Genomic DNA, 27,486 nt, shown 5'->3' on the forward strand with positions numbered 1-27,486 from the left:
GGGGTTGGGAGGTTGTGGGGCTGAGTGTGGGTGTGTGTGGGAGGGGTGGTATGTGGTGGGGGCATGAGCGAGGGGGTTATGAGCAGGCGAAGTGGGGTCTGTGGGCGGGCGAAAGGGGCAATTGAGTGGCGTGGTGATGGGGGGGTGTGTGAGCGAGGGGTGGGTGTGAGCAAGAGGGGGGTGTGTGAATGGGGAGGTGAGTGAGCGAGGTGGATGTGAGCGGGGGGGTTAGTAAGCGAGGGGGGAGCGGGGGGGTGAGCAGGGGAGGGTACGCGAGTTGGGGGGGTTAGTGAGGGGGGATGTGAGAGAGTTGGGGAGGTCAGTGAGGAGGGATGTAAGTGATTGAGGGGGCATATGAGCGATTAGGGAGGGTGAGGGAGGGCTGAGCGAGGTGCGGTAAGGGAAGGGGTGAGTGAGGGTGGGGAGGGAATGGGAGGGGGAGGGTGATAAGGGAAAGGAAAGGAGTAGGGGGTGAGGGGGAAGGAAAGTAGAGCAGGGGAGTGAGTGAGGGGGAGGAGAAGAGGGGGAAGAAGAGTAGAGGGGGTGAGGGGTAGGAGAGGAATGTGGGGAGAGTGTAGAGAGGAGGGAGGAGTTGAAGGGGAAGAGAAAAGTAGAGAGGGAGGGGGAATAGAAGAGTTGGGGGAGAAGAGTAGAAGGGGAAGGGAGGGGGAAGAGTAAAGGGGAAGAAAAGAGAGAGGGGGGAAAGGGAGGGCGAAGAGGAGAGTGGAGCAGGTATTAAGCAATATGTTTATTTCGAAGGTAATGACGCTGAAGGTTTCTGCCAAAGTAACCCCGTTCGATAAATAATGACTCTCACCAATACAGGTGTTGCAATACTGTAACTTCTGATATGTTTTTGGATCACACGATGATGGGGGGGGGGGGTTCCTGTGTGGGCTTGTCCATGTTACGAAATACAAAAGATCTGACAATCAAGTTAACGTGCAGAAAGCCACATCTATGAAAATAGGAGGGGATGGGTGATGATATTCTTTGAAAATGCGATGCAGTTTCAACCAGTGCAACGTGGCAGGAGGTCCAACATCGATGCTGGGTCATCTGACACTGGGGTGGGAATTAGCTCAAGCCTGTTGATTTATAGCTGCAACATGCAAACAAGGCCCCGAGCCACAGTGGACCCGAATATTGGACTTCAAGCAAAGTTCCAATGGTATGGAAATGACTTGAGTGGAAAGCCATACAAGTGCAGTTTCTATAACATTAAGATTATGAGCAATGTAAAGAATGTAGATGGAATATGCCACTAGCAGACTAAAATGAAATGAAAATTAATGTTAGCATCAATAATTAAAACCTTGATGTGAATAGCGATGTAACTGCAGATGGTTCCAACATGGGAAGAGACACTTACAAACAAATGTTCTGCCAAGTGTCACTGGTGAGATGCACATTACAATGAAGAACTTAGGAATCCTCAGGAAGAACATTAGGACAAAGGAAATTTGTGGCTCTTTATAATAGGCTAAAGGCAAGGCCACCAGATATAATGGTGTTAATGGTGATTACAATGGTGTCTATATTAACAGACAAGCCTTGCTAAGAAGAGATTAGTTGAAAGCATTGAGGGTAATTTGGAAAAATGTATTTCGTGGAAACCCTGACCTTGGGTTCAATCATTAACCCTGGACCCAACCATTAGAAGCACACAAGTAGAAGCTGAGTGAAGCAAACTAGCAGGATGGGATATTGGTGAAGGTAGCACATACTAGTAGCTCCCAACATGGATAAAGCGAATTGGCTCTGTGGAGATTACAAAGTAACCCTTAACTGGTCAGCAGATGGCGAGCAATATACTTTTTGTACATCTCAAGAGATCTATCAATCTGGCAGGAGCAAAAGGTTTTATGAGGCTTTGTGTCCCTCATGCCAATGCCCATTCTAATAAGGAGAAAGAGAATCAACATTTCCTGACAAATAGAAACAAGGGAGTTGTATTTGTGAGCCAAATCAGGTACAATCAGTACTGAAAATATTCCAAGTGACTTTGGATAAATGCTGCAAGGGTTTCAGCATTGTTTGTACAGTCAGGACGATATTCTAATTTCAATAGCTACGGAGGAGGAGAACCTCCAGGTAGATGAGGAATTGTTCAGAAGATGGCACTGGCATGATGTCAAACTTAACCAAAGCTAAATATGCCTTCATCCAGAAGGAGGAGATTTATTTAGGTCTGTGAATAGTTGAAAATATGCTGCAGCCAGCAACAGACAAAATTGAGGCTATCATCAAAACCAGGACACTTGAAAATGTTACTGGACTCGGGTTATTTTTAGGTATAATCCGGTCTTGGCATAATGTTCACACCATTTTATCAACCATTAAAGACAGATAATAAATGGCACTAGAGTACGGATGATGGAGTAAGATCATCACCTGTGCAAGAAAAACCTCAGCAGTGGTTATGACACCAACCATGAATGCAACTGGCATGTGATGCATTAAACTATGAGGTCAGAGCATTGCTTATTGCACTATACACAGTGGACGTGGAAGGCATATTGCATATACATCCCACATGATGAACAGAAGTGAAAATAAATTATGCACATATTGAGAAGAAGGCATTGCTGATTATATTTGGTGACCCGATTTTTGCTGCTACTTGCTGGGAAGAGCACTTACACTGTTACTGACATTCCCACAATAGCTGCGTCGGGTGCAGAGATGGACCAGACTGCTTCAATATGTTTGTGACATAGAATACACAGAAAGATAACAATGCCATGGTAGATGCCCTGTGAAAACTATCCTATGAAGAGGCCACAACAAATATAGAGCACAAGAATTTTTATAAGCATGTCAGATGATGTTTCCTATTACAGCAGTGGAACCAGCTGGGGCAATTATGAAGCAGATGTACAAATACACAGTCAGTGGATAGGCAGATTCAGACTTGGGTCTGGCTGAAGATGTGAAACCATTTCATTTAACTCCAACCAAATTGTTGATGAAAGCCATAATAAGAGTTGGATGATATTTAAGCAATATCTGGGCAGTCACAGAAAGTGGGTAAACTGCTTGTTAAACAGACAACATTTGTAAATTCGTTAATTTACGTTAACCCATATATAAAGAAGGAAAGCCATGCAGTAATGTAGTAAATTGGTTGTGAACATTAGTTGCTGCTTTAAGGCTGCTACTTCATTATAAATTGTGTCAAGTGACTAAGGGGATTATAGGCCGCATCAATATTTACAGAAAGTTCCTGAAAGATCATCTACTAGGAGCCCCTGAATAGAGAGGACTTGCCTTTTTGGGTTGCTGATGTTTTTTGTATTTGTCTGCACATTTCTGCAAGCGGACTTTAATGAATGTTAGGAATCCACAGAGAAGACATATCCCACATGCAATTTTCTTCCCTAAAGGTCCATAGATGTTGGCCAACTGGAATGTTTAAGATGCATATATATTTCTGTCAGATAAAGATACCTCGGGTTATGAAGCAAAGGCAGGTAAATGGAGTAGAGCTTTATGTCAGCCATTATATGGCAAATGATGGAGCAGGTTCTAAGGGCTGAATAGTCTGCTCTGATTATTGTACTTCTACTGTTGCTATGTACTGTACAGAAGTTCCCAGGAAGAGCAGGGACCATGCCAGAGAATGAGTTTTCAGTTTATTGAATGTGGACATGCACTGTCAGGACAAATTAGAGGGATAGACTTGAAAAACAGAAAGCTTGTTCAAAACCTTGGGGTACTGCATACCACTGAGTTTGCGTTTCAGAAAAACAAAATAAGGACACTGAAGAAGGTTCAGAGGTGATTCCAGAACAGACAAGACTCCACCTATCATGAACATTGAGTAGACATTGGCTGCTTTCTCTGGAAAAGAGAAAGGACAATGAGGTAGACTGATGGAGGCCTTTAAAATTGTGAAATAGTTTCAAAGGACAATGTGAGGATGATATTTTCACTTGAGGGGGAAACTGAAAGCAAGGTATAAACTTAGGAGTATTTTGACAGAATATGGTTAGAATGTAGAACTCACTGCCACAGGGAACAGTTGATTCTGAAGGAAGCTGGATATGTCTGAGTAAAAGAATGATGGTTTATGCTGATAGAAATAGATGAAGACAGGTGGGAATGGTCTCTTGAGGAGCATAAAAACCAGTATAAACCAATTACAGCATCTAGTCTGTGTGCTCAAATTATCTTTAACACATTAGTGATCATAGAGACTAATTGTAAGTCTCCCTAGTCAACAACTTGCTTTTTGGGCAAGAAATTTAGTTTCACAATACTTGCTAACCAACAGAGACTGCTAGAAATCTGCACCAAGAATGCTGATCTGATTAAATAAACCCCTGATATAAGACTGGAGCAGCAATATCCAAAATACACCAAGACAGAAGTTTGTCTTTGCCCACATGTCCTAAACACACAATCAAATTGAATTTCAGAAGCAGGCTTAACCTGCAGATGTTACTACCACATACAACCGAGGAGGACTTTGTAAACTAGAGATCAAACCAATAACTTAAAAAAAACACATCTATTTTCAATGTGAAAATATTGCCCAGATTTGTTTCAATTATGGTGCTCAAATGGAAAGATAAACACCAAAAAAAATGAAATGAAACTGTAAGTTCTAAAATGTAGCAGTACAAATTTTGTCTTTGCTTCGGAAGAGTGGCTGTGGAATCAGCCTCCACAAGTACACCACTCCAACCATTCAGTCCATTCACTATCAGAGGCACAGTACAACAGCGATTAATGCTACAAACAAAGCTGAATTTCCACCTCTGCAGAGTCTGAACAAAAACAAGTCAGGGGTAAGCTTTCAATAGGTCACTTTTTTAGATTAGCATGCACTCTGACGAAAGATCTTCATTTGAAACTTACCTTGTTCAGATTCTGACAAGCTTTTTATGTCGATCCGCTATTTCCCATTATTCAGCTAAAAGGTAGCTTGATGGCTGTTAAGCTAATCCTCTGATCTGCCAGTTATGCTTCAATCATTGTGGCACAGGAATAACAATTCTGCAAGCACTTTCTTCCCTTCCAACTGAAAGAAACCAGCTCAACTTTCAACCTCCAAGGCTGGAGCTGTGAGCCAAGCATCCAGCTTGGACAAAGCAGAACTGCTTTATGTTGAGATCTTCCATACCTGCAAACTAAATCATTTTGTTCATTGCTCGCATGATAGCATGTACACTGATGCATTGTGAATGAAAATTAGTCTATCTGGAAATAGATCTAAAAGCGCAAACCATGAGTAAGAACGTAAAAATCATGATCAATTAAATTTTCCAAATCTAAAAGGCAGAATCTCCTTTGCCAGTTTACACTTTGATAGAATACCGTTTTCATTATGCCTCTGCATAACTTGGATCTTGATGCAAAACAAACATCAGAAACATCAGCCTATCTGAATACTGGCAGGAGTGTAATTTCTTTCATCTTTGGCAAAGTAGCATTTAAGAGAAGGGTAACGAGTAAGGCAAGATTTCCAATGATCAATGGTTTCTGAAATCATGTAATTAAAAAAAGTATATACAAACTTGAACTATTAGGTTTGCTATAAACAGAATCTTAGGTTGTGTTACATAAAGGCCTCTTTCCCCCGAAGTTTCCAAACATCACAACACCTACTTCAGCTGTCAATCTGGTGAGGATCCCCGACGTACCAACATCATGACTCCAATACCAAGTGCAAATAAGCGGATTCTTTATCTCTTGCAATTCTGTAACAGCCTTGCCGATTACTCTGTACTAAGGTACCCGCTTGTGGTGACATTGAGGCTGACCTTGGAGTCACCTCCCCCGCTGCCGCACTCTCCTTTGTCGTACCACCATTTGTTTTTCAATTTGTCCAAGAGGCCTTGTTCATTCAGTTTTAATACTGCGAGGTTAACAGCATTTCTTGAAACAATAAAACATATTTGTAAGAAAATGAACAATTGTAAGAAGTGTACGTGAAAGGAGCACAATAGGACAAATTGGCTATTTTCACGGAATGGCGAAACGCTTGCACATCAAATAAAGTGTTAATATTGGAAGGTGGCATGAAGGATCACATTGTTCAAAACTGAAGTGTGCGGGATGGGGATTTGCCTTTAAGAAAAAAATTAACATGTCATGCAGTCACACATTCTTCACGCAGGACAGCTTTAACTTTACCAGATTAGTTAATTTTTTTTAAAGAATTTTAAAATTAAAACAGGTACGGACAATCAAAAAAAAACACAGCACGCTAAACAAAATAAAATGGATGCATTAAATAATTTAACTATATTACCAGCCTTACTTAATCCAGGTTTTAAACAATGTAGAGATTAAGTTACCTTACATTCTTGACAGTTTAAACAAAAAAAAACAGGAAACATCAGGGTGGGTGGAATACTATAACAACATAGAATATTGTTACACTATTCCACCCACCTTAATGATGCTCCTTTAGGGGTTGCCACTCCATAGCCTTTCGAGTCAAGGTTCCCTCCTACTTTCATGGTGTCACATGGCTTCCTCTGCTCAATGTATTCGTTCATCGTTGATTCTAGTAAGAAGGCAAACTTTCCCTTTGATTTCCGAACTTTGGCAACTCCATCGGCTGTTGTTTTGGTGAACACAGATGGTTCGGCAGATTTCATGTAGGACCACATTTTTTCATACACTGCTATTTTTGAACGCTGGAGGAAGAGAACGAAAGAAAATGTTTGCGATACATAATGCAGGAAAAAACTTCAGTTTAATATTTTTCATTTAAATCTTATATTTAGAGATTGATCTTGAATTTGTAGTTATGTTACGGTTTCAAGCCTTTTGGATTTTCACACAACTTACACAAAATATAGAATAGCAGCAGCAGCTGAAAGATTAGAAGAGATTCTTCAAATACAAGAGAGTCAAAACTTTACTGGACATAAATGAAGCTGAATAAGACCATAGCAACTAAGAAGGGGAGTAGGCGATTCAGCCTCTCAAGCCAGCTATGCCACTCAATAGCATTATTGATGATCCGAATGGAGAGGTTAGCAGGAGATTTTATTGTGCTAAGTTACATCCTGGCTTAGCAATAATGTAAGCACTCAGTGGCTATGTTGTGAAACATCTATAAAACGCAATGCAGTAACTCACCAACGCATTCTTAAGCAGCATATCTCAGACCCGGTGAGCTCAACCACCTTGGACAAGAGTTGCAGGCACAGACTGCCATCAGCTGCAGGTTCCCCTCAAGCTACACATTATCCTGACTTGGAAATGTGCTGCCAATCCTTCATCATCCCTCGGTCCAAATATTGGAACTAATGTTCACCGTTGTGGGAGTACCTCCATTACAAGGACTGCAGTGATTCAGAAGCTGACTCCATTGCATTCTCAAGGACAATTAGACACTACACGCTTGTCTTGTCAGGACACGAGTGTGGCAAAACATTCTCCATTTGCCTGGGTGGGTGCAGCTCCAACGATGCTCAAGAAACTCAATGCCATCCAAAGTAAAGCAGCCTGATTGATTGGCACCCCATCCACCTAAACATTAATTATCTTCATCACCACGTGCACAGTTGCTGCAGGGTGGAGCATCTACAGAATGAACTACAATTAGTTGTCAAGACTGCCCCAGCAGCATTCCCCACACCATGATCTTAACCATCAAAAAGCACAAGTGTCAGGTGTATAAGAACACCACCATCTCCAAATTCTCCATCCAGACTTGGAAGTATCTCACTGTTCCATCAGTCTAAATCCTACCTAAAAGCATTGGGTCATATTATCTAAATGATGAGAGCTTGTAGAAGTCTTTCAAAAGGAGGAGAACCCAGAGTACTTCGGCTGATGTAGTTTCATCTAATCCCAGTATAACTGAGGCACGACCTCCCCACTTTTGTTTTCAATTTCCCCCAACAATAAACGATAATATTCTGTAGCTTTCCTAAAGACTTGTGGTACCATTTGCAAATCACTGGAACACATAGATCCTTCTGCATCTCAGACCATTCTGCAGTCTCTCACCATTTAGATAATATACTTTTTTGACAATTTTCTTGTCAAAATGGATAACTTCACATTTTCTCACGTAAAACTCCAATTGCAAAACTTTATTTGATCTATATTCTTTTACAGCCTCTTTACATTTTATCTAACCTCTTGTACCTTGGACTCATCATTGAATCCAGAGACGTTTCACAGCTGGCCTAGCCAAGGGGCAGCGTACACTCCCCAGCAAGCTCAGCTGTCTTATACCAGCTGCACTTGCGTACGTAACATACCCCATTCATTTGAATGATGCTGCTGACCTTCATTTAAAGGGAGGGTTAAGTATGCTTTTTGTTTCATATTTTTATCTTTGCTTGTATATTTATCTAGCATCATAGATTAGTGTTTTTCATGCAAAATAAATGCAGAAGATCACTGTGTTTCAAGCATTAATTACATTTTGTTTAAATCAAGGTTTCACAATCTACTGTTTTTTATCCTTATCTCCAAGCAGTTCATCTTGTGACCATGGTTTCCCTCTGGGTACCTGGGGTTGTAGAATCATCACTTAGGATCATTATTCTGAGAGGAAAAGTTCTGACTATGCACAGAAGAAATGCATGGGCAGCATGAACTTCAATTTCTGCTTGGCCATTCTAGTGATTAAGGTTAACAATGACTTGGGTTCGATCCTGGCCTTGGGTGCAGTTTGTGTGCAGTTTGCATGTTCTCCCTGTGACCATGTGGGTTTCCCTGGATGCTCCGGCTTCCTCCCACACTCCCGAAGATTTCTGTTTTTCTTAAAGATTAATTAGCCACTGTAAATTGCCCCTTGTGTATGGTGCTTAATGGCCAACATGGATTTAACTAGCTGAAGGGGCTGTTTTCTTGCTGTATGATTCTGTGATTCCTAACTGTGCCATCTGGGAAAATTACCCCTTGAGAATTTTGTGAGAGTAATGGATCCAAAATCCTCTTCTGTTGAGAGTCTGAGGTTTCCAAAACTAATTTCATTTTGTGACCTTTAATGACTGTCAGGAAGAGACCTTCAAACTCTGCCACAGCAGGAGTCAAAGCTGAGTGCCAAAAGTTGAAAGGACTATGCTGCAAAACTGCACCATAACCCACTGGGCTCTTTACAGTAAAGCTGAGAGCTTCCAGTAAAAGTGGGAAAGAAATAACCTTTAATACTGCTGAGCCTCAAAGTGCTCAAAATGTAATGCTACTCAAAATGAAAATTACTCTTGCTGAATCACATTTTAGAAAACTGCAGCTATAGTAAACTGGAATAGTTCGTATATTTGATTCACTTTTGAACAAGCATATTGATGAATGGGAAGGCATTTTGCAGACACATAGGAAGAAGATAAGTTTGAGTAGATTAAGATTGTAATAGTATCCTTGATTTATTTTCACCTGGCTTTGGTGAAGGGAAATCAGAATAAAGTAAAGATGCATGAACTGTGAATGGTACAGCACAAGTTATTGTGCTTTTTTAGTCTGAATTAGAGAGATTTGACTTACATTTTTTGAAATTCCCTAGATATATTTGTTTTATACACAGTAATGTGGATTTTCTATTTGACTATATGTTTGCCCTAAACTTGTCTGATGAGAGATGATCTTTAATACACAGCTTATACGTGTGTATATTTTAGGCTTTGCACAATTTGATTATATGGTCCCTGATGTTATGTCACCCCAATGCATCAGATCATTGAGCCGTGTTTTCCTTTGGCCTCCTCTTGATCTATTATCATCAACCTTTTCAGACAATAACAAAAGTAATTTTTCCAAAACTGGAATATTATACACACAGTGTGTTGAAATGATCACAATCCGCTCCGTCAGCATTTTATTATGTTTGTTTAATTAGACATTCTTCTGTTCCAGCTAATTTTTAGGATAGGTACAGCAATTGTTCTGAATTTTTTATTTTGAAAATAATTAATATTGGTTCTAAGTGCAAGTGGTCTTCATCACCATAAAGCTAATGACCAATAAATCAGCAAACGACAGATGTTTATGGTAATAGGGTAATGTGCTATTAGCATATACACAATGAATGATCAATGGTAAGAGTGCTGATAAGAGATCCGCTGCACCAGCAGCTCAGAAGCAAGAGACAAAGACTGAAAAACTGTGCATCAGTGATGATTTTAGTTGTAGATGCTGCAAAAAGGAAACACTATTCCATAATATCACAAGATACCTAGGTACCATTGTCAAAATTGTTATACCTTTATCTTTACTTGAGGAAGATGCTTTCTTTCATAAAAAAAGGCTCAACGGTAGGTCTCAAATCAGAACACAATCATCAGAGTAGAAGATTCTTTGTTTGATATTCTATTATGAAAGTATCCACACATTTAAAAAAAAACTGAATTTAACACCTTAGAGTTGTGAGGTGTCTAATGGTCACAGTACTCTGAAGCAGACACAAAGATTTTATGGATCTTGCAAAATGATTTAGAGATCCAATCACAAAATATCAACTGAGTGTCTGCACACTGAATTTCTGGATAAATCAGTAAAGAGCTGGATCCTGTTTGTAGGAAATAAACATTTTAACTGAGCTTCTAATAGACAGTGTTTAAAACACAGTATTTAAGAAAAAGCTGATTCAGAATTGAAATACTGCAATAATAAGTGGAACTTTCAGTTTCCAGAAGATAGATGCATGAGTGGCATTATTGGATTGGCAATAGAATAGAAAATTGGGGGGGGGGGGGGTGGTGTTAATCCCTTTGCTGAAGTTGAAAGTTATATTTATGTGCTACAAGCCAGCAACTGTTATCCTCTCATATTGATTAAACTCTCAACACTCTCATCTCTCAACAAGCAGAATTCAAACCCTGCACGAGAAATAAGCATCAAAAACTTGGGGATATGCCACTGAGGTATTATTGGTTCAGGTACCAAAATGCAGTACTGTAGTTCAGATTATGCAGTAGCAATGCTTTTTCCATTCTAGTCTAATACATTCGATACTCATGATTTGGCCTCCTCTACATCGGAGTAGCACAATGCAGACTGGGTGATTGCTTGGCGCATCACCTGTCTTCAGTCCCCAGGTGTAACAGTGAGCTTCACTTTAATTCTCCATGCCATTGCAACTTTCCACCTGTGGTCCTGTACACCATTCTAAGGAGGCACAATATAAGCTTGAAGAACAGCACCTTATTTTCCATCTGGGTACATTGCAGCCATCTGAAGTTAATATCAAAAATAACATTTTCAAGTTACTTGCTTTCTCTGTTTGTATCAGAATTGGCTAATTCTGCTGCAGGTCATCCACCTGTAATATCAACTGAGTTTTTCTCTCCTTACTGCTGGACATTTCCTATAGCTGAGACTGGTATTTTACAGTTTTTACAGACTCCTTTGTTTTTTTTCTCTCCCTCCAACTTCCCTCATTAACCTATCAACCATCATATTACCATAGCAAGCCTGGTCCCAAGCCTGTCCGGGGTATTCTCTTTGTGCTATCCTTCCCTCCATTACTCCCTCTGCAACTTGAAAGCAGCTTGTTTTCTCTTTTTCCCAGTTCTGGCAAAGGGTCTGCAATCCGTAACCTTAATTGTATCTCTCTTTTTACAGATGCTGCCTGACCTGCTGAGTGTTTCCATCATTATCTGTTTTTATGTGGTAGTAATAACAACCAGACTATCAGCTTTCACCATCACTACTCCATAAAACTGACAACTTGGGGATTTGTGTGCTTGTGTAGCTTAACACAGAAATCCCAATGTTGCTGTAACTCATCCAGCAAACCTTCATTAACTGCACTGTTTTCAGTCTTTTCCAGTGCAACCAAGTTGAAATAAGTTGAACTGAAATGAACTCAGGCTATTTACAAACCAGTCCTGTTGTGAAGTACTGGGAATATCTCACACTTAGTTACAACAGGATGGAGATGGTAATGGTAAGCCATTAATAATGCTTAACAAATTACCTGGCCCAAAAGACTAATTTTATGTTTATAACTTCCTCACATGAATATCCTGAAACATAATAGAATACTTTAAAATCCCTCATCTCTTTTAAAAAGGTTATCAAGGATTTTCTAGCTTCGACTTGCAGCATATGTGCATGTGTCCTGCTTTATTTGGAACTCTGCATAATTGTGTAATTCATTAAAAGTCACTTCCTGGTTTCCTGACTGCAAAAAATTCTTAACATAATTGGCTTGATAACATCATGGCTGCAATGTGTCAAGGATTTTCACTGAAGTGATACCTGACTTCAGCAAGCCATGGATATGGGGAAATTCTCATAGAGATTACATTGGGAATATTGGGAATGGCAGGAAATGCCCTTCTTTGAGAAGGGCAGGAATTGTATTGCCAAGCAATGCAAATTCCGGGTCACCATTGCTGTGGGTATCATGTGGCAGCTAATTTCTATTTGTCCATCCGGGTAAATATTGCAAATTGCTTGGCACAACTTGAGAAAGATCAGTAGGTTTTCCTAATAACCACTCAATGTATTGTGTTGAGAAATAACACAAATTCTCTTTATTTGCTTCTGGGGTTAAAGTCTGTCAGTTTGGTTCAGTGTTTTTACATCGTATGATACCTCTGTTGATCGTGCTTGCTCTTAACGGTTGGATTGAGTGCACTTGGCTAAAACACAAAAGGAAATTTGCTGAAATTTGCAAAGGTCAATGCATCAAGAGGTAGTGGTGTGAGTATAGAGGCAGAACCTCATTATATAGTCTAGATTAACACCGAAGAAATGCTTCATTGCCATTAAATAAAAGGAATGCTGTATTTTCTAGGTGCTGTCCTTTAGGTCCAACTTTAAAACTGCCTCTGTGATGTGAGTGTTCAGGTGAAGGTTAAAGGATCCATGACTTTATTTATAGAAGAGTTGAGAGTTCTCCTGCTATTCTGTTCAAAATTCTTCCCTCATCTGATAGCAGTAAAAGCACTGCTGTGGAATCAGACTTGCTGCATTTTGTGATGCAATAGCAATTCATTTCAAAGCAATCTGTATGTGAGGTGCAAGAGACATTTCTGGGATTTCACAAGGCCCATTACACAACTGCAGTATTTTTTTTCCCTGTCTCCACTTCCCTTTTTTCTTGTAATTATTCCCTGTAACAGAGTCTCCCAATTAGCATGCAGTGTTTCTTGGACGGGGTCACAGGATTACTCCAGGCCTTTTCCAAATCTCTTAAATTCTCATGGAAACTGTTCAAAGTCCTAAGTAACCATTAAGCTCACCAGCACCTCTACTTCCTCAGGAGGCTAAAGAAATTTGGCATGTCCCCTTTGACACTTACCAACTTTTATCGATGCACCACAGAAAGTATTCTATCTGGATGCATCACAGCTTGGTACGGCAACTGCTCTGCCCAGGACCGCAAGGAACTGCAGGGAGTTGTGGACACAGCCCAGCGCGTCATGGAAACCAGTCTCACCTCCATGGACTCTGTCTATACCTCTCGCTGCCTTGGTGAAGCAGTCAGCATAATCAAAGACCCCACCCAACTGGGTCATTCTCTCTTCTTTCCTGTCCTATCAGGCAGACGATACAGGAGCCTGAGGGCACATACCACCAGGCTCAAGAACAGCTTCTATCTCACTGTGATAAGACTATTGAACAGTTCCGTTATACGATGAGATGGACTTTTGACCTCACAATCTACCTTGTTTGACCTTGCAACTTATTGTCTACCTGCAATGCACTTCCCTGTAGCTGTGACACTTTACTCTGTATTCTGTTATTGTTTTTACCCTGTACTACCTCAATGCACTCTGTACTAACTCAATGTATCGGCACTGTGTAATGAACTGTATGAACAGTATGCAAGACAAGTTTTTCCCCTGTACCTCGGTACAAGTGGCAATAATAAAGCAATACCAATACCAAATTCACTGTCTTAATGAACTTCCTGGGTGAGTTTGAATCAAAGAATGTAGCCAAGTTCACTGTTGAACTAAATAACCACATTCAGTGATTTTGTCCTGTGATTTAGTTTAAATTGATTAAGTGCATAATTTGTCAATAAATTTACAGATTCATTGAAAATAATGCACAAGGTTAATGAGTCAGCTCACCGTATCATTCTTCTACTTTATTATATCAGTTCTTCCCATTTTGAATATTTCTCAAGGGGATAGTATCTATCTTAAGAAACAAAGAGTGTGAAAAATATTTGATGGAAACAGAAAATGCTGGAAATGCTCAGCAGGTTATGCAGCATCTGTGGAAAGAGAAATAGAGTTAACATTTCAGGTTGAAGACCCTTCATCAGGACTGAAATGTTAGCCTCCCAGCAACGTAAACATAACTGTTTTCTCACTCTTCCAGTTTTGATGAAGGATCCCTGATCTGAAACATCAACTCTGTTTCTCTCCCCATGGATATTGCTTGACCTTCTGTGTGCTTCCAGCATTTTCTGCTCTTTTGTCTTCTGCTGTTTCACTGAAAAGATGTAGGGGGGTGGATTTATAAACATTATATTGTAAAACATATGATGTCAGCAGCATTGCTGTGACATCCTGAACCATTTTCAAAGGGCTGGTCCTCTTTTGGATTTTACCAACAAATTGCCAGTGGCAAATGGCCTCTTCACTAAAGTTCATTGGCTTTGGACACAGAACATGAATAGGTTTGGAGATAAAAGGAAGCAGATCATTGGTATGTCCATGTCCATAAAACTCTTCAAAGTCTTGCAAAATACTTGCTAGATTCACACCAAAAAGTGGCTCAAATTTGTGGCCTTTCCACGAGGTGACAGTTATGGAGATAAGAGACTTAAACTCTGAAAACAAAATGTTACCTGAAGTGAATCATATCTACTATCAGTAAAATGATCCCTTTTAGGACCAGTTTTGAGTCTACACCAACATTGAGGAGCTCAAGGCATAGCTTGTCAAACTTCTCTGGACGTCCTCCTGACCCATTCCACATTTACAGAGTTTTCTGTAAATTCACTTTGAAGGAGAAAGCAGCATTTTCAAATTACTCTTTCTTGTCACTATTTGAATAAATATTAAAGGATACAATGACTTGAAGCTGAGGCCTTCACTACAACAGCTCAAAAGTATTTTTCCTTTTTTTGAATTAATTTTCCGTCAGCTGGTCTTTGATACAATTAAGTTTCTTATTGGAAAACATAATAAAAGGATTTCATTGCACTGCGATATCATTTGTAATTCCTCTTTATGTTTATGCTAAAAATGGTCAAGATAGTAAATTTACCTGCTGTGGGCTGGCTTCCACTTCATATGCTACTAGGATCAAATTAAAAGATAAGGCTGTCGAAGGCCTCGGCTAATAATATAACTCTCTCAATCTCTTTTATTCTCTGCATTTTTTTTCATAGCTTTATTAGTGGATTATATTTATATCCTTATTTTCATCTGGCCATCCATTTAAATTGACTCCACATGAAAATGAGGAGAAAATAATGAGAAAAGTGCAATTTAATGGTTTAATGATTGACTCTGCTAATTTGTTACATTGTGAGTAGCCTTAATAGATCAAAGTGGATTCATAAATGAAAATAGCAAAGAGCTAAAGATGCATCCTTGAATTGGGTTAGGCAGTGAAATCCAACCACCCAAATCTAGTAAAGGTCTGAATAGTCTAAAAGAAGAACTCAGTGTGCATTAGGGGCAAACAGGGCAAACCTTTCCAGATGCTGGACAAAAATAAGATTATCATATGATTTTTATTGTGAGTTGAGTCTTGAAATTCAAAGTTCTGTTCTGATTTGATGCGAGTGACCTAAAAACAAATTTAGAACATTTGGCTGCAATTTCTCGCTAACCTGTCAAAGTCACAAGCACTGTCCTGTTATAGTCAAGCAGAAACTTGAAGTGAATAATCTAATAATTCCAGTAGACTGGAAATTTTCCATATTGCATCTACAGCAGTGCCTCTACATACTAAGGCAATACATCAACACAATATTTAAATCATTTTTTTCATTGGGTAGTTTTAGCCTTCAAAATATAAATCTCTCTAGAAATTCACGAAAGATCAGCAAAATTAATTTTCTTTGAATTATTTTTTATACAATGGGAATAACTCAGTGCCTTAACTATTTCTAAAAGGTTATACTGGCACGTAGGATACTTTGGAAGTGAAATTCCAACAGTGCCCCATTATAACTGGAGATACCAAAGTCATTTACGTTGTCTGCTGCAGCTCCCAAGACGTATAAGAATGTAGGTCTGGGTCTGAATGCCTTTGAAAAGGCACAGAGCTAAGCCTCTTTGTATTCTGTTAACAGTGGGAGTACAGCATGAATACCACTGATGAAAAATTATTGAGATAAAAAAAGCAATCAACTCAAGGCCGTGGTGTTCCTTTTCAATCAATCACTCAAGACTGAAAACAACAAAAGTTCGAATTATCACCCTGGTTTTACATGATTTTTACGGTTTATTGTGTGGCTGGCACAGTAGCACAGCTGGTAGAGCTAGAGAGCTGGGTTCAATTCTGATCTCTGGTGCTGTGTGGAGTTTGTATTTTCTCCCTGTAACTGTGTAGGTTTCCCCTGGGTGCTCCACGTTCCTCCCACATCCTGTGTTGACATATTGCCTTAGTATGTAGAGGCACTGCTGTAGATGCAATATGGAAAATTTCCAGCCTATCGGAATTATTAGATTATTCACATCAAGTTTCTGCTTGACTATAACAGGACAGTGCTTGTGACTTTGACAGGTTAGTGAGAAATTGCAGCCAAATGTTCTAAATTTGTTTTTCGGTCACTTGCATCAAACCCGAACAGAACTTTGAATTTCAAGACTCAACTCAACATAAAGATGTACAGGATGGCAGGTTAGTTGGGCCTAGCATGTTGGCAAGTAGTTGAATTTGGGGGGGGGGGGGAGGGGGGGAGTTGATGGGAGTGGTGAGTGGAGGCACACAACAGTTTATGTTCAGAGGAGCTACAAATGGAATTGAATATTGTAACATCATTGGTCGCCTCACCACTTCTGATCTCATGTTGGAACTCAGGTCTCTGACGAAGCAGCTGAAGGTGGATGGGCCTTGGACACTGCTCTGAAGAATTTCTGACATTGAGATGATTGACCTCCAACAACCAGGCGGGACTCCAGCCAATCTCCCTTTGATTTCAATTTTATGAATGCTCCTTGATAGCAAGGACAGTCAATATCAGCTCACTTCTGGAATTCAGCTCTTCAGTCTAGTTTTGGATCTGGGTTTCTTTGAACTCTGGAAGTCAATGTCTCTCACGTAATCCAAACTGAGTATCAGTGAGTGGGTTATTGGAGAGTAGGTGCCATTTGATCGTGTTGTCAATAATTAATTTCATTAATATTTGGGAGTAGGATGATTAGGCAGTAATCAAATTTGGTTTGTTTTCTTTTTAAGAAGGACATATCTGGGCAATTTTCCATATCAGGTGTGACTGTACTGGAACAGTTTGGCCAAAGGAATAGCTGGTTCTGGAATGCACATTTTCAGGATGTTGTTGAAGCTCATAGCCAGGCTGTTTCCAGTGTTCTTAGCTGTTCTTTAAAAGTGCTTCTTCCAAGTGGAGGAGAACAGTTTCATCAGCTGAGGGAGGCTTGTGGGCAGTAATCAGCAGGAGGTCACTTTGCTTATATTTGACCTAATGCCAAGAGACTTTATGGGATCTGGAATCCACATGAAAGATTCCTTGAGGCACTTGCTCCCAATTGCATATGACCGTGCTGCCATCATCTGGTAGGTCTTCCCTGCCAGAAGCACAGGATGTGCTTAAAGATTGTGGAGGAAGAGTCTGGGACATTGGCGGAAAGGTATTGTTCTTTGAGATCAACTTCTTTCGGTGTGCCGAACTACTCTGTTGGATGTATATTGACAGGTCTCGAGGGCTTTGCAAGGCCACCTGGGGTAATTTGTCTGTGTCGTGTCTTGATCCATTGCCTAATTCAATGCTGGGTGGTCCATTCAATTGTATTCATATTATGTTTTAATACACCAGTTTGATACAGCCAATTTACTTGCTTGGTCATTTTACAATGCAGTTAGCTGGCCCACTTTGCTGTGTGAATGCAGTCACATTTAAACCAGAGCTGGTGGTCTTATCGTCACTCTTACTTTAACTGAGTTTAAATGATTCAACAGTAGTCCAGACTTTTGGATTAGCAGTTGAGGAAAATAACTAGTATGCTACCATTTCTATTTGTGCTGCACACAACCTCCTCTATTACAGTTACCTTTTCCTTTCAGCTTCTATATCACTCGGTTCCCTGTTCCCTCTTGCATGCCTCGAGTATCTCTTTGTGTGCTCCTAGACTGAAATTGCTGCAGTAATGAGCCTGCTCAGTAGATTCAAAGAATTCAGGGATCAGTTGCATCATGAAACAATCCTGAAGTGGAAATTTACTGCTGTTTGTGTTTGAGACCTTGGCTAGTAAAAAAAGTCAACTAAGTTACTTCCAACAAGATAATTTTGTGAAATGCAAAACTCCAGGCTATCAAGAGATTTTCTTGCAGATTCTTACCACAATTTATTTGAAATTTCATTAACAGTTTTCATTTAAAATGCTCCTTTAATATTAAAATAACCTAAGGTGTTTCACAGGGGTGCTTATCAAACCAAAAATGGTGTTGATTCACACAAGGAACTATTAGGGCAGTTGAACAAAAACATGGTCAGAGAAGTAATTGAATGCCTTAAAGTCAGTAAAAGGTGTTTAGGGAAGAAATTCTAGGGCATAAGCTTTTGCAAATGAAGACGTGATCATCAATGTTGGAGTAATTAAGACTGTGAGTGTTCAAGAGGCAATAAATGGAGAAGTGCAGATTTAATAAAAGGTTGTCAACCTGGGGATGACAGGAGGGGGGAGTGTGAAACCATGGAGGTAACAAAGGTAGAAAGGCATGAAGGTCTCAGCAGCAGAACAGCTGAGACAGGAGCAGAGTCAAACCAAGGTGCAAAGGTGGAAAAAGAACCTTTGGAGATAATGCAGACATGTGGACTGTAGCTCAAGTTAGCATCAAACGGGAAAGATAAATTTAGAAGAACTTGGTTCAGTTTTAGACAATTGTCAAGAAGCGAGATAGAGTTGGTGTTAGGGAAGAGAATTTGTCATGGGGACCATTAATGATGTCTTCATTCCTTCTAGCATTTGGAGGAACTTATTGTTCATCTAGCATTGTTGGTCAGATGAAAAGTCCCATAAAGTTGGATACAGTGGAGAGGTCAATGGAGTTGGTGATGAGCCAAGGATGTCTGTTATCATAATGCAAGGGGAAATTAACACAATGTCTTCAAATGAAGTTTTCATGGAAGGGGTTACGGATAATAGAGTACACATGGAAAGAGAAGCCTTGACTGGAAAAGGACAAAAGAAATAAAAATTGTTGAAAATACTGAGCAGGTCAGACTGTAACTGCGTAGGGAGAAAGTTTCAGGTGAGAGATCTTGTGTTTATGGATAAGAGTGGAACCAGGTGAATGCAGTCCCACCCTACTGGATGACAGTGGAGAGGTGTTGGATAGGATGGTGTGACCACCATATCTCAGGCTGTACACAGATTGAGGATGAAAACATTAATTACTCACAATAACATGATACGAATCATTGAGTGGTCAGCAGTTTAGTTAGAATAAAATCAAGAGACCAGGAAGTGGATTTCACAGACAAAGGGAAAAATGTTCTACTCTGATTAATAAATTAATATTCTCTAATATTATTACACTGGATAATTAAACACGTTCTTAGCTGCTAGTATAGCTTTTTCCTATATTCTTAATTCATTACAATAGTATAATCAATTAGTCTCCACTGCAGCAATAGTCTTCCTTCTAATCTGGATAAATGTAAATGAAGTTTTATTTGAACAGAATGGATCAATAGTTCCAAACTTTGCCAACATCATCTGCTACTTCTCAGACAGAATGAAGCTGCTACAAATTGAAAGGAATATTGGACAATCTCATCTTCAATGACAAAAGAGAAGGTACACTGGACTCTGACATTTCACCTTTTTTTATATTTTTTCATGACATAGAAAAAGGCCAACCGGCCCATTGAATCTATGCTAGCTATTAGAGGAATCCTATTGCTCTAATACATGTCCATTAACACTCTCTCACATGCCCATTAACTCTCTCTGGATTCTCCTACAACCCACCTACACTGGGGTCAATTAACCTATCAAACAGCACATGTTTGGGATGTAGGAGGATACTGGAGTGCCCAGGGGAAACCAATGCTGTCACTACAGGATTGAGGAATTGCTGCTGTTTGGCAGGTACAGTATTTTGATGGAGATATTGAATGAAGGACTTACCTAGTCATTTACTTAGGGGTTAACGATCTCGTGGCACTAATCACAGCAGAATGGGGAATTATCCTGGTATCCAAGTCAACTGATACTCTCAAATAAACCCATCATAAAAATAGGTTAACTCATTTTTCATCTTGTTTTTCCTTGTGAGAATTGGCCATGTAATGATTGGTCATCATGGTTACATACATAACGCCAGTCATTACATACAGGTTCATTCTTTTTTTCTTCTGAAGGAGCAGATGAAAATATGAATGAAAATGACAGCTGGTAAGTCAATGCTACAGGTAAACTAAATGAAGCTGATTGATACTTCTGATCTCTAAAATTAAAAGGGGCAAGCAAACCCTCCTCTTTATTTAAAAGAGCACAAACTGTGACACGTTGTGAACTGCCTCTGATGCCCAAGAGGGAAAGCAGATGCTAAATTATTTATAAAGTTTAATGGACACAGGTAACACATCCCTATCTGTACAAATACAAGCAGTCAAAAGTAAGGAGATTAGCAGAACATTGGTATCTCATGTGTAAAGTGAAGGTCCTTTAAATAAATAGTTCAAGTTAAGAACATAGAACATTACAGCACAGTGCAGGCCCTTTGGCCCACAATGTCGTGCCCACAATGTCGTGCCTACATTTTATCCTGCTCTAAGATCTATCTAACCCTTCCCTCCCACATAGCTCCCCATTTCTCTATCATTCATGTGTCTAAGAGTCTCTTAAATGTCCTTAATGTATCTGCTCCCACAATCTCTGCAGGCAGTGCGTTCCACGCACAACTTACCCGACATCCCCCTTATACCTTCCTCCAATCACCTTAAAATTATGCCCCCTCATGTTAGCCATTATTACCTGGGGAAAAAAGTCTCTGACTGTCCACTCGATCCATGCCTCTTATCATCTTGTACACCTCTATCAAGTCACCTCTCATCCTCCTTCTCTCCAAAGAGAAAAGCCCTAGCTTACTCAGCCTATCCTCATAAGACATGCTCTCCAATCCAGGCAACATCCTGGTAAATCTCTTCTGCACCCTCTCTAAAGCTTCCACATCCTTCCTATAATGAGGCGACCCGAACTGAACACAATGCTCCAAGTCGTTTCAGATTTGGTAATATATGATTACAGGAAGTAGATTGTAATCTGAAACTCAGATTAACTTTTCCGTCAACAAAGTCTCTTTCCATTTGGATAAATTCTTAAATTGTTGAGATCTTTTTTGTCATTTTCAAAATATGCTCATATTTCATGCTATACAGATATTATTTTCTGAAAGTTTCCTAAGCAATTTAATTAATCAAAAATATTTCTACATGATTAAGAGAATAAATCAGAATCAGATTTATTATCACTGACATATGACATGAAATTTGTTGTTTTGTGGTAGCAGTACAGTGTACAGATGACAAAAATAAATAAATACTGCAAAAAAAAGAAATTATGAGGTAGTGTTCATGGGTTCATGGATCGTTCAGAAATCACAAATGCAAGTAAGAATTCGCCAGTTTACTACCTTTATTTCTCTCAGCTGTGAAGTCTCCATTCAGCTATGTGAGCTCACAGATCCTGTGCCAGGTTCAATTTGGCCCAGGTTCTACAGACAGATTCCCCAGTGTAAGTGTTGGGGATTTCAGCAACACTGTTGGAATTCAGCGTAGCAGTATAGCTGGAAAATCACGGGTGGTGCTCAGCCAGCAAGCTTCATATTTTTGAGTGGGAACCCTGGGTTTGCTGGCACTTGCGGGTGGTAATTGCTGGGATTTCAGTGTGGAACCGCCAGCATCTTTCAGACTAAAAGGCTTATTTTGGTAGGAATCCTTCAGCCCATTTAATTTAGGAAAATGACTAGTATACATCAATAAAACCAGTAACTAGTTCAGAATAAAACCATTTTTAGTGATTTAGTCACTATAGGTAATAGACTAGTATGGATTAAGAATGATTTTTTTTTAAGGTAAATTTAATCTGTTTTAGGAAAACTGTACTGGGTTATCACTTTTAAAAATGCTGTGGAATATTTAAAAGATATAAAAAATAAACATTTTTACCCAAAATTTCATGTTTCTGACCATTGCAATGAACTTGTGCAAAACCATTTCAGCAAAATAGTTCCATTTCAAACTCACTTAGCATCCCTTAGTATCCATAAAGTAGACTGTTTGACAGGGAAATTCTACCCTATTTTATTTGCCAATCTGGAACAATATTCCACAATGAGATGTTAACTTTAAAACTTGTTACTTAAATTTCTCTGTCCATGTGATATTAGCAGAGGAGTTAACATATTATGTTATATTAGTCATTAAACAGGTACTTGTCAGCAACTAATGTCGTGACTGGGCCCCTGATATGCATGCACATGGTGCATTTACAAGTGGAACCATTGAGGAGCTAGGGATAAGGAGTTCTTCTGGCATTGTGACTGCAGACATCTAAAAAAAGATGTACTTATTGAATCAGGTTAAATTTTGTTTCCACATGTAATACAACCGGTAATCTTAAACCAAAGCTAGCTTTAATTACTTTGTTGCTTTAATCCAAGCAGCAAAATTATTTTTTTGTGCTTGGAGTTTCTGTGTTATTTCCCATCTTCAGTAAGAAACAAAAACTTGAATCGTGGGATTGGAGTTATATTTAGGCCAGAAGTGGACTGAGTGACAGATCCTCTTTTCTAAAGGACATTGATGGACTAGTGCAGTTTTTAGTGGCAATCCAGCGACTTTTACTTCCTGCTGCTGGTGCATAAATGACCAGTCTTTTTGCAACTGTCCACGGTATGATTTGGACTTTTGACCTCTAGATATTAAGTCTAATACTATAGGGAGGACTTGACTATATTTAATTGTAAATCTATTTAAAATTTACTAAAACCTCAAAAAATGCATTAAGTAATTTTATTGCATTAAGCTAATTTCGCTGTTAAAAGTATTCTCTCTCCTCCCCTGTGCTGAGTGTAGAAGTACGTGGAGTACACAGCATAGAGAGAGGCCCTTTAGTCCAACTGTTCTATGCTGCCTCTTATGCTGATACATTAATGTTCTTCAATTCCTTTACATCTAACTCTATCAGAACATGCTTCTGATGTACAGATTTTGTACGTAACATGGTTTCCTTTATAATATCATCACACCCACACCTCAAGGACAACAGCAGGATGACAGTTCACCACTATCAAGGGCAACTTGGGATGGGCAATTAAATGCAGGTCAGCCTGTGAAGCCCACATCTCTTGAATGAATAATAATAAAAATTCTAATGTTATAAATATGAAATTTGGTGGCAGAATCTATATACTGTTTGATTTTCAAACTTTCATATCCAAGTGTCCATTGCTGCTAGCCTGCATTTGAATGCATTCTCTTGACAGTAAATTCAGGTAAAACTTAGCTGTTAATAGTGTATACAGTCAATTGTCTGGATCCAGGGATGTGTCAAGGTTTGTATCAAGCTTCAATATTGTAAATGCCAATATTGATTTCACTAACCAGGCTTCACATTGCCTGCATGCTCCATTGCACTACATCTGTTTACGTAATGTGCCATTTGACTTCTGTCCAGCCGGTACATTATACAGTGATTGGTCCATGTAAGTTTTGTAAAATGAAGTACTTTTTCCAGAGATCTGCAGTTTTAACAATGAAAGTTATACTAACTTTCAAATGGGAATCAACATTTTTAATGTAAAGCAGAGGTTCTATGCTAACAGAAAAAATATTGGTGTGGTTACAAATACTGAAAGTGAATTAGAAATAAGCATTTGTGCTCTCTTCATGGCTAAATCACACATAAAATGCATTTTCATCATGTTTTAAGTATTTGTAACCATTCTGATGAAGGTTCCACCCACCGGGAAATTGGATTGCGCACTTTCTGTTATCATTTACCTTAATGCAGATGTTAGAACATAGAACAGTACAGCACAGGAATAGGCCCTTCAGCCCACAATGTTGTGCTGAATTAATTAAACTAGTAATTAAATGCATAACTAAACCAGTCCCTTCTGCCTACACAAGTCCATATCCCTCCATTCTCTGTATGTTCATGTGCCTAAGAGCCTCGTCGATGTGTCTATTGTATTTGCCATCTCTACCATCCCCGGAAGCACATTCCAGGCACCCACCACTCTCTGTGTAAAAAAACTTGCCCAGCACATCTCCTTTGAACTTAACCCCTCTCACCTTAAACACATGCCCTCTAATATTAGATATTTTGACTCAGGGAAAAAGATACAGGCCGTCTACTCTACCTATGCCTCTCATGACATTATAAACTTTTGTCAGATCTCCCCTCAGCCTCCGCCGCTCCAGAGAAAATAATCCAAGTTTGTCCAAACTCTCCTCATAACACATGCCCTCTAATCCAGGCCACATCCTGGTAAACCTCTTCTGCACCCTCTCCAAAGCCTCCCCATCCTTCCTATAATGGAGCGAACCAATGTTATTCCTTCATCATATTTCATACAGTCATTTTCGCACTTCCGATTCATCAACAGGTTGTGGATCAAAAGGTCATGACAACCTTTGTGGTCCACTCTCCCTTCAATACAGCAAATTGGAATCATATGGGAACTGTAATGTTCCTGCAGGCATATTGATCTTACTTTGCTGGCTCCCCCACATTGGTTGATGTGCTGTAGACAGCACTTACAAAGATCACCAAATCTGTGCTCTGGGCCTTAATGGGGTGATCTATAACACAGAGAGGGCCCATCACTGAACACTCGCTATTTAACCTTTAACCATGATTTCCCACTCCCTCCCTCATTCTCCCCTGCCACCCAAAATCCCTTCTCCCCCTTTCGACTTCAGAATCAGATTTATTATCACTGACTTATATGGCGTGAAGTTTGTTGTTTTGCGGCAGCAGCACATTCAAATATAAAATTAATATAAAGTACAAAAATAAATAAATAGTGCAAAAAAAAGAAATAATGAGGTAATGTTCATGGGTTTTGTGGACAGTTCAGAAATCTGATGGCAGAGGATGATCCCCCTTCCTTCTCTGTTTTCCACCACCCCCTCCACTGTTGTCACTCATTTCATGACAGCCTACGTGGCTGTCATAGGGCAAGGTCTTTAACAGCACTGACCCATTTCCCAGGGGACTGCATGCAAATAAGATGGCACCCAGAGCCCAGAAAGCAGTAGCTGTCTGGGAACATGCAAATGGACTTCTCATGCTTTTAAAAGGAATAAATCACAACTTTGTTTTTCTTCAAACTGAGGAGGTTACGATTCTTTTAGTGTCCAACTGATTTGGAATTAGCGGAAAACATAGCATTCACTTAGTGCACCAAAAAATGGGTGAAATCCATTTTCCAGACTTAAATTGGTGAATTGGTTTACTATTGTCACTTGTACTGAGGTACAGTGAAAAACCTGTCTTGCATACTGTTCATACAGATCACTTCATCACAACAGTACATTGTGGTAGTACAAGGTAAAACAATAACAGAGTGCAGAATAAAGTGTTCCAGTTTCAGATAAAGGCAGTGCTGGTAGACAATAAGGTGAAAGGTCCTAACGACGTAGATTGTGAGGTCAAGAGTGAGGACAAATTTCACTGCCATAAGTTCATTTATCTGTGCCAACTATCGATATGAATCACGGATAAGATTTCTGTTGCTTTCCCCTCAAAATAGTTTTCCTCTTTCCTGAACATTGACTTGTTACTGGTGAGTGGTTCAATGTAGAGTAAATGCCACCAGGACTTTGATCAAGTACCATCACTCAAGTGTGAACAATGACTGCGAATATTAGCCTGCAACCTGACTGCTAAAGAGATGCCTGATGATTATCCTTGCCTGCGTTCATGCACGCACTTACAAATGGACGTACTTCTGGCAATGAATAGTTATTGGGATCCTTATGTTATCCTGGAATAGCATAAGGACATAGATAGGGTGAATACACACAGTCTTTTTCACAGGGTTGGGGAATCAAGAACTAGAGGACATAGGTTCAGGGTGAAAGGAGAGAGATTTAATAGGAATCTGAGATTTAATAGGAACTTTTTCACCCAGAGGATGGTCCGTATATAGGATGAACTGCCAGAAGGACTGGTTGATATTAACAACATTTAAAATACATTTGGACTGTTACTGGGATAGGAAAGGTTTAGATGGATGTCGGTCAAATGTGGGCAAATGGGAATCTTGGATGGCATGGACCAGTTGGGCTGAAGGGCCTGTTTCTGTGTGGTATGACTCTATAACACCTAGCTCTGGATTCCAATGACTTATATGATCTGGTCTCTATTGTCGTCTGGCTCCAGACTCCAATCTTCCGAACCTATCCTTCTTTAGGTTTCCTGACATTATCCATATTTAGATTCTAATTTTTCTCCCCCACAATTTCCCCAATCGTGCCATCCTCTCCCAAGCCCTGGCTGCATCCTATTGTGAACAACCTACCCATCGAACAACCAATCAGCCTCTGAACCTGACTGGTTGTGATCAGGAAGCAAAGACCAAATATGGTCATTTAGTCCTGACATCAAATTCAGTAAGATCTGAGGAAATCTGGTTCTTTCAGGTTTGTTGACTTTTAAAGCAACTACCCCAATGCTCCCTCTACTCACTGATTCCAAGTTAATATCCAGTCTCTCAAATGTTATTATGTTTCTGTTATCTCCAAAGTAAGTTCATGAGACATTTGAAGGGTGTTGCTGGTGAAATTTAGGGCAATTTAAGTGGAGAGATTAACATTTCAATACAAAATTTATCACAGATTTTTGGACTGTGTGCTAACATTTCTGAAATCATGTAGTGGGAGTCATATCTAGAGCATGATTAATCTAGCTCTTAAAATGTAACAATGCATAACACAAGCAAGTTAATTGGGTCAAAATCAATAGCATAAGGATAATTAATTTCCTTAACTTCTTTACGTTCCTGTCTTACCTGCATGGTAAATTTAATTGAAGCCTTGGGTGTGCTATTAATTAAGCAGTTCAGTTAGAAAGGTTCTTTGTCTATTTCAAAAACACTTACAATCAGTTTACCAATTAGATACAAATTGAAAGATATGTCTGCCTCAGCTAAGGCCTTTAATTTATTTACATTGACGAAAATGAGCAGGGACTGGAACAACATTATTCTCTTCAACCTGAGACAGTAACTGTAGATAAAATGACACAATGACCTCTGACTACTTACAGCATTCAGTATAAGTTGATCAAAATATCCTTGTGATATCGAGAGAGACATGACAATCAATATACAGTGGAGGCAAAAACCTTCAATTATACTGAGATCAATATAACTATCTACTGATATTATGAGATA

The 27,486-nt window shown here is 39.5% G+C and overlaps 1 protein-coding gene across 5 annotated transcripts in view; it reads right to left on the reverse strand.

Annotated features, from left to right (window-relative positions):
* The window catches only part of LOC127573018 (glutamate receptor 3-like), a 239,866-nt gene that overhangs the window by 16,567 nt on the left and 195,813 nt on the right, over positions 1 to 27,486 (reverse strand). For 4 of the 5 annotated variants that reach the window (XM_052020756.1, XM_052020760.1, XM_052020758.1 and 1 more), the window contains 2 exons: positions 6,403 to 6,650; positions 5,769 to 5,883 (listed from right to left, as the gene is read on the reverse strand). The exons of the other annotated variant lie outside the window; for it this stretch is intronic. In XM_052020756.1, the coding sequence (XP_051876716.1) occupies positions 5,769 to 5,883; positions 6,403 to 6,650 (363 nt within the window). The remainder of the gene's footprint in view (positions 1 to 5,768; positions 5,884 to 6,402; positions 6,651 to 27,486) is intronic. 5 annotated transcript variants of the gene reach the window in all.

Source organism: Pristis pectinata, chromosome 8, assembly GCF_009764475.1.
Source record: "Pristis pectinata isolate sPriPec2 chromosome 8, sPriPec2.1.pri, whole genome shotgun sequence".
NCBI lineage: Eukaryota > Metazoa > Chordata > Chondrichthyes > Rhinopristiformes > Pristidae > Pristis > Pristis pectinata.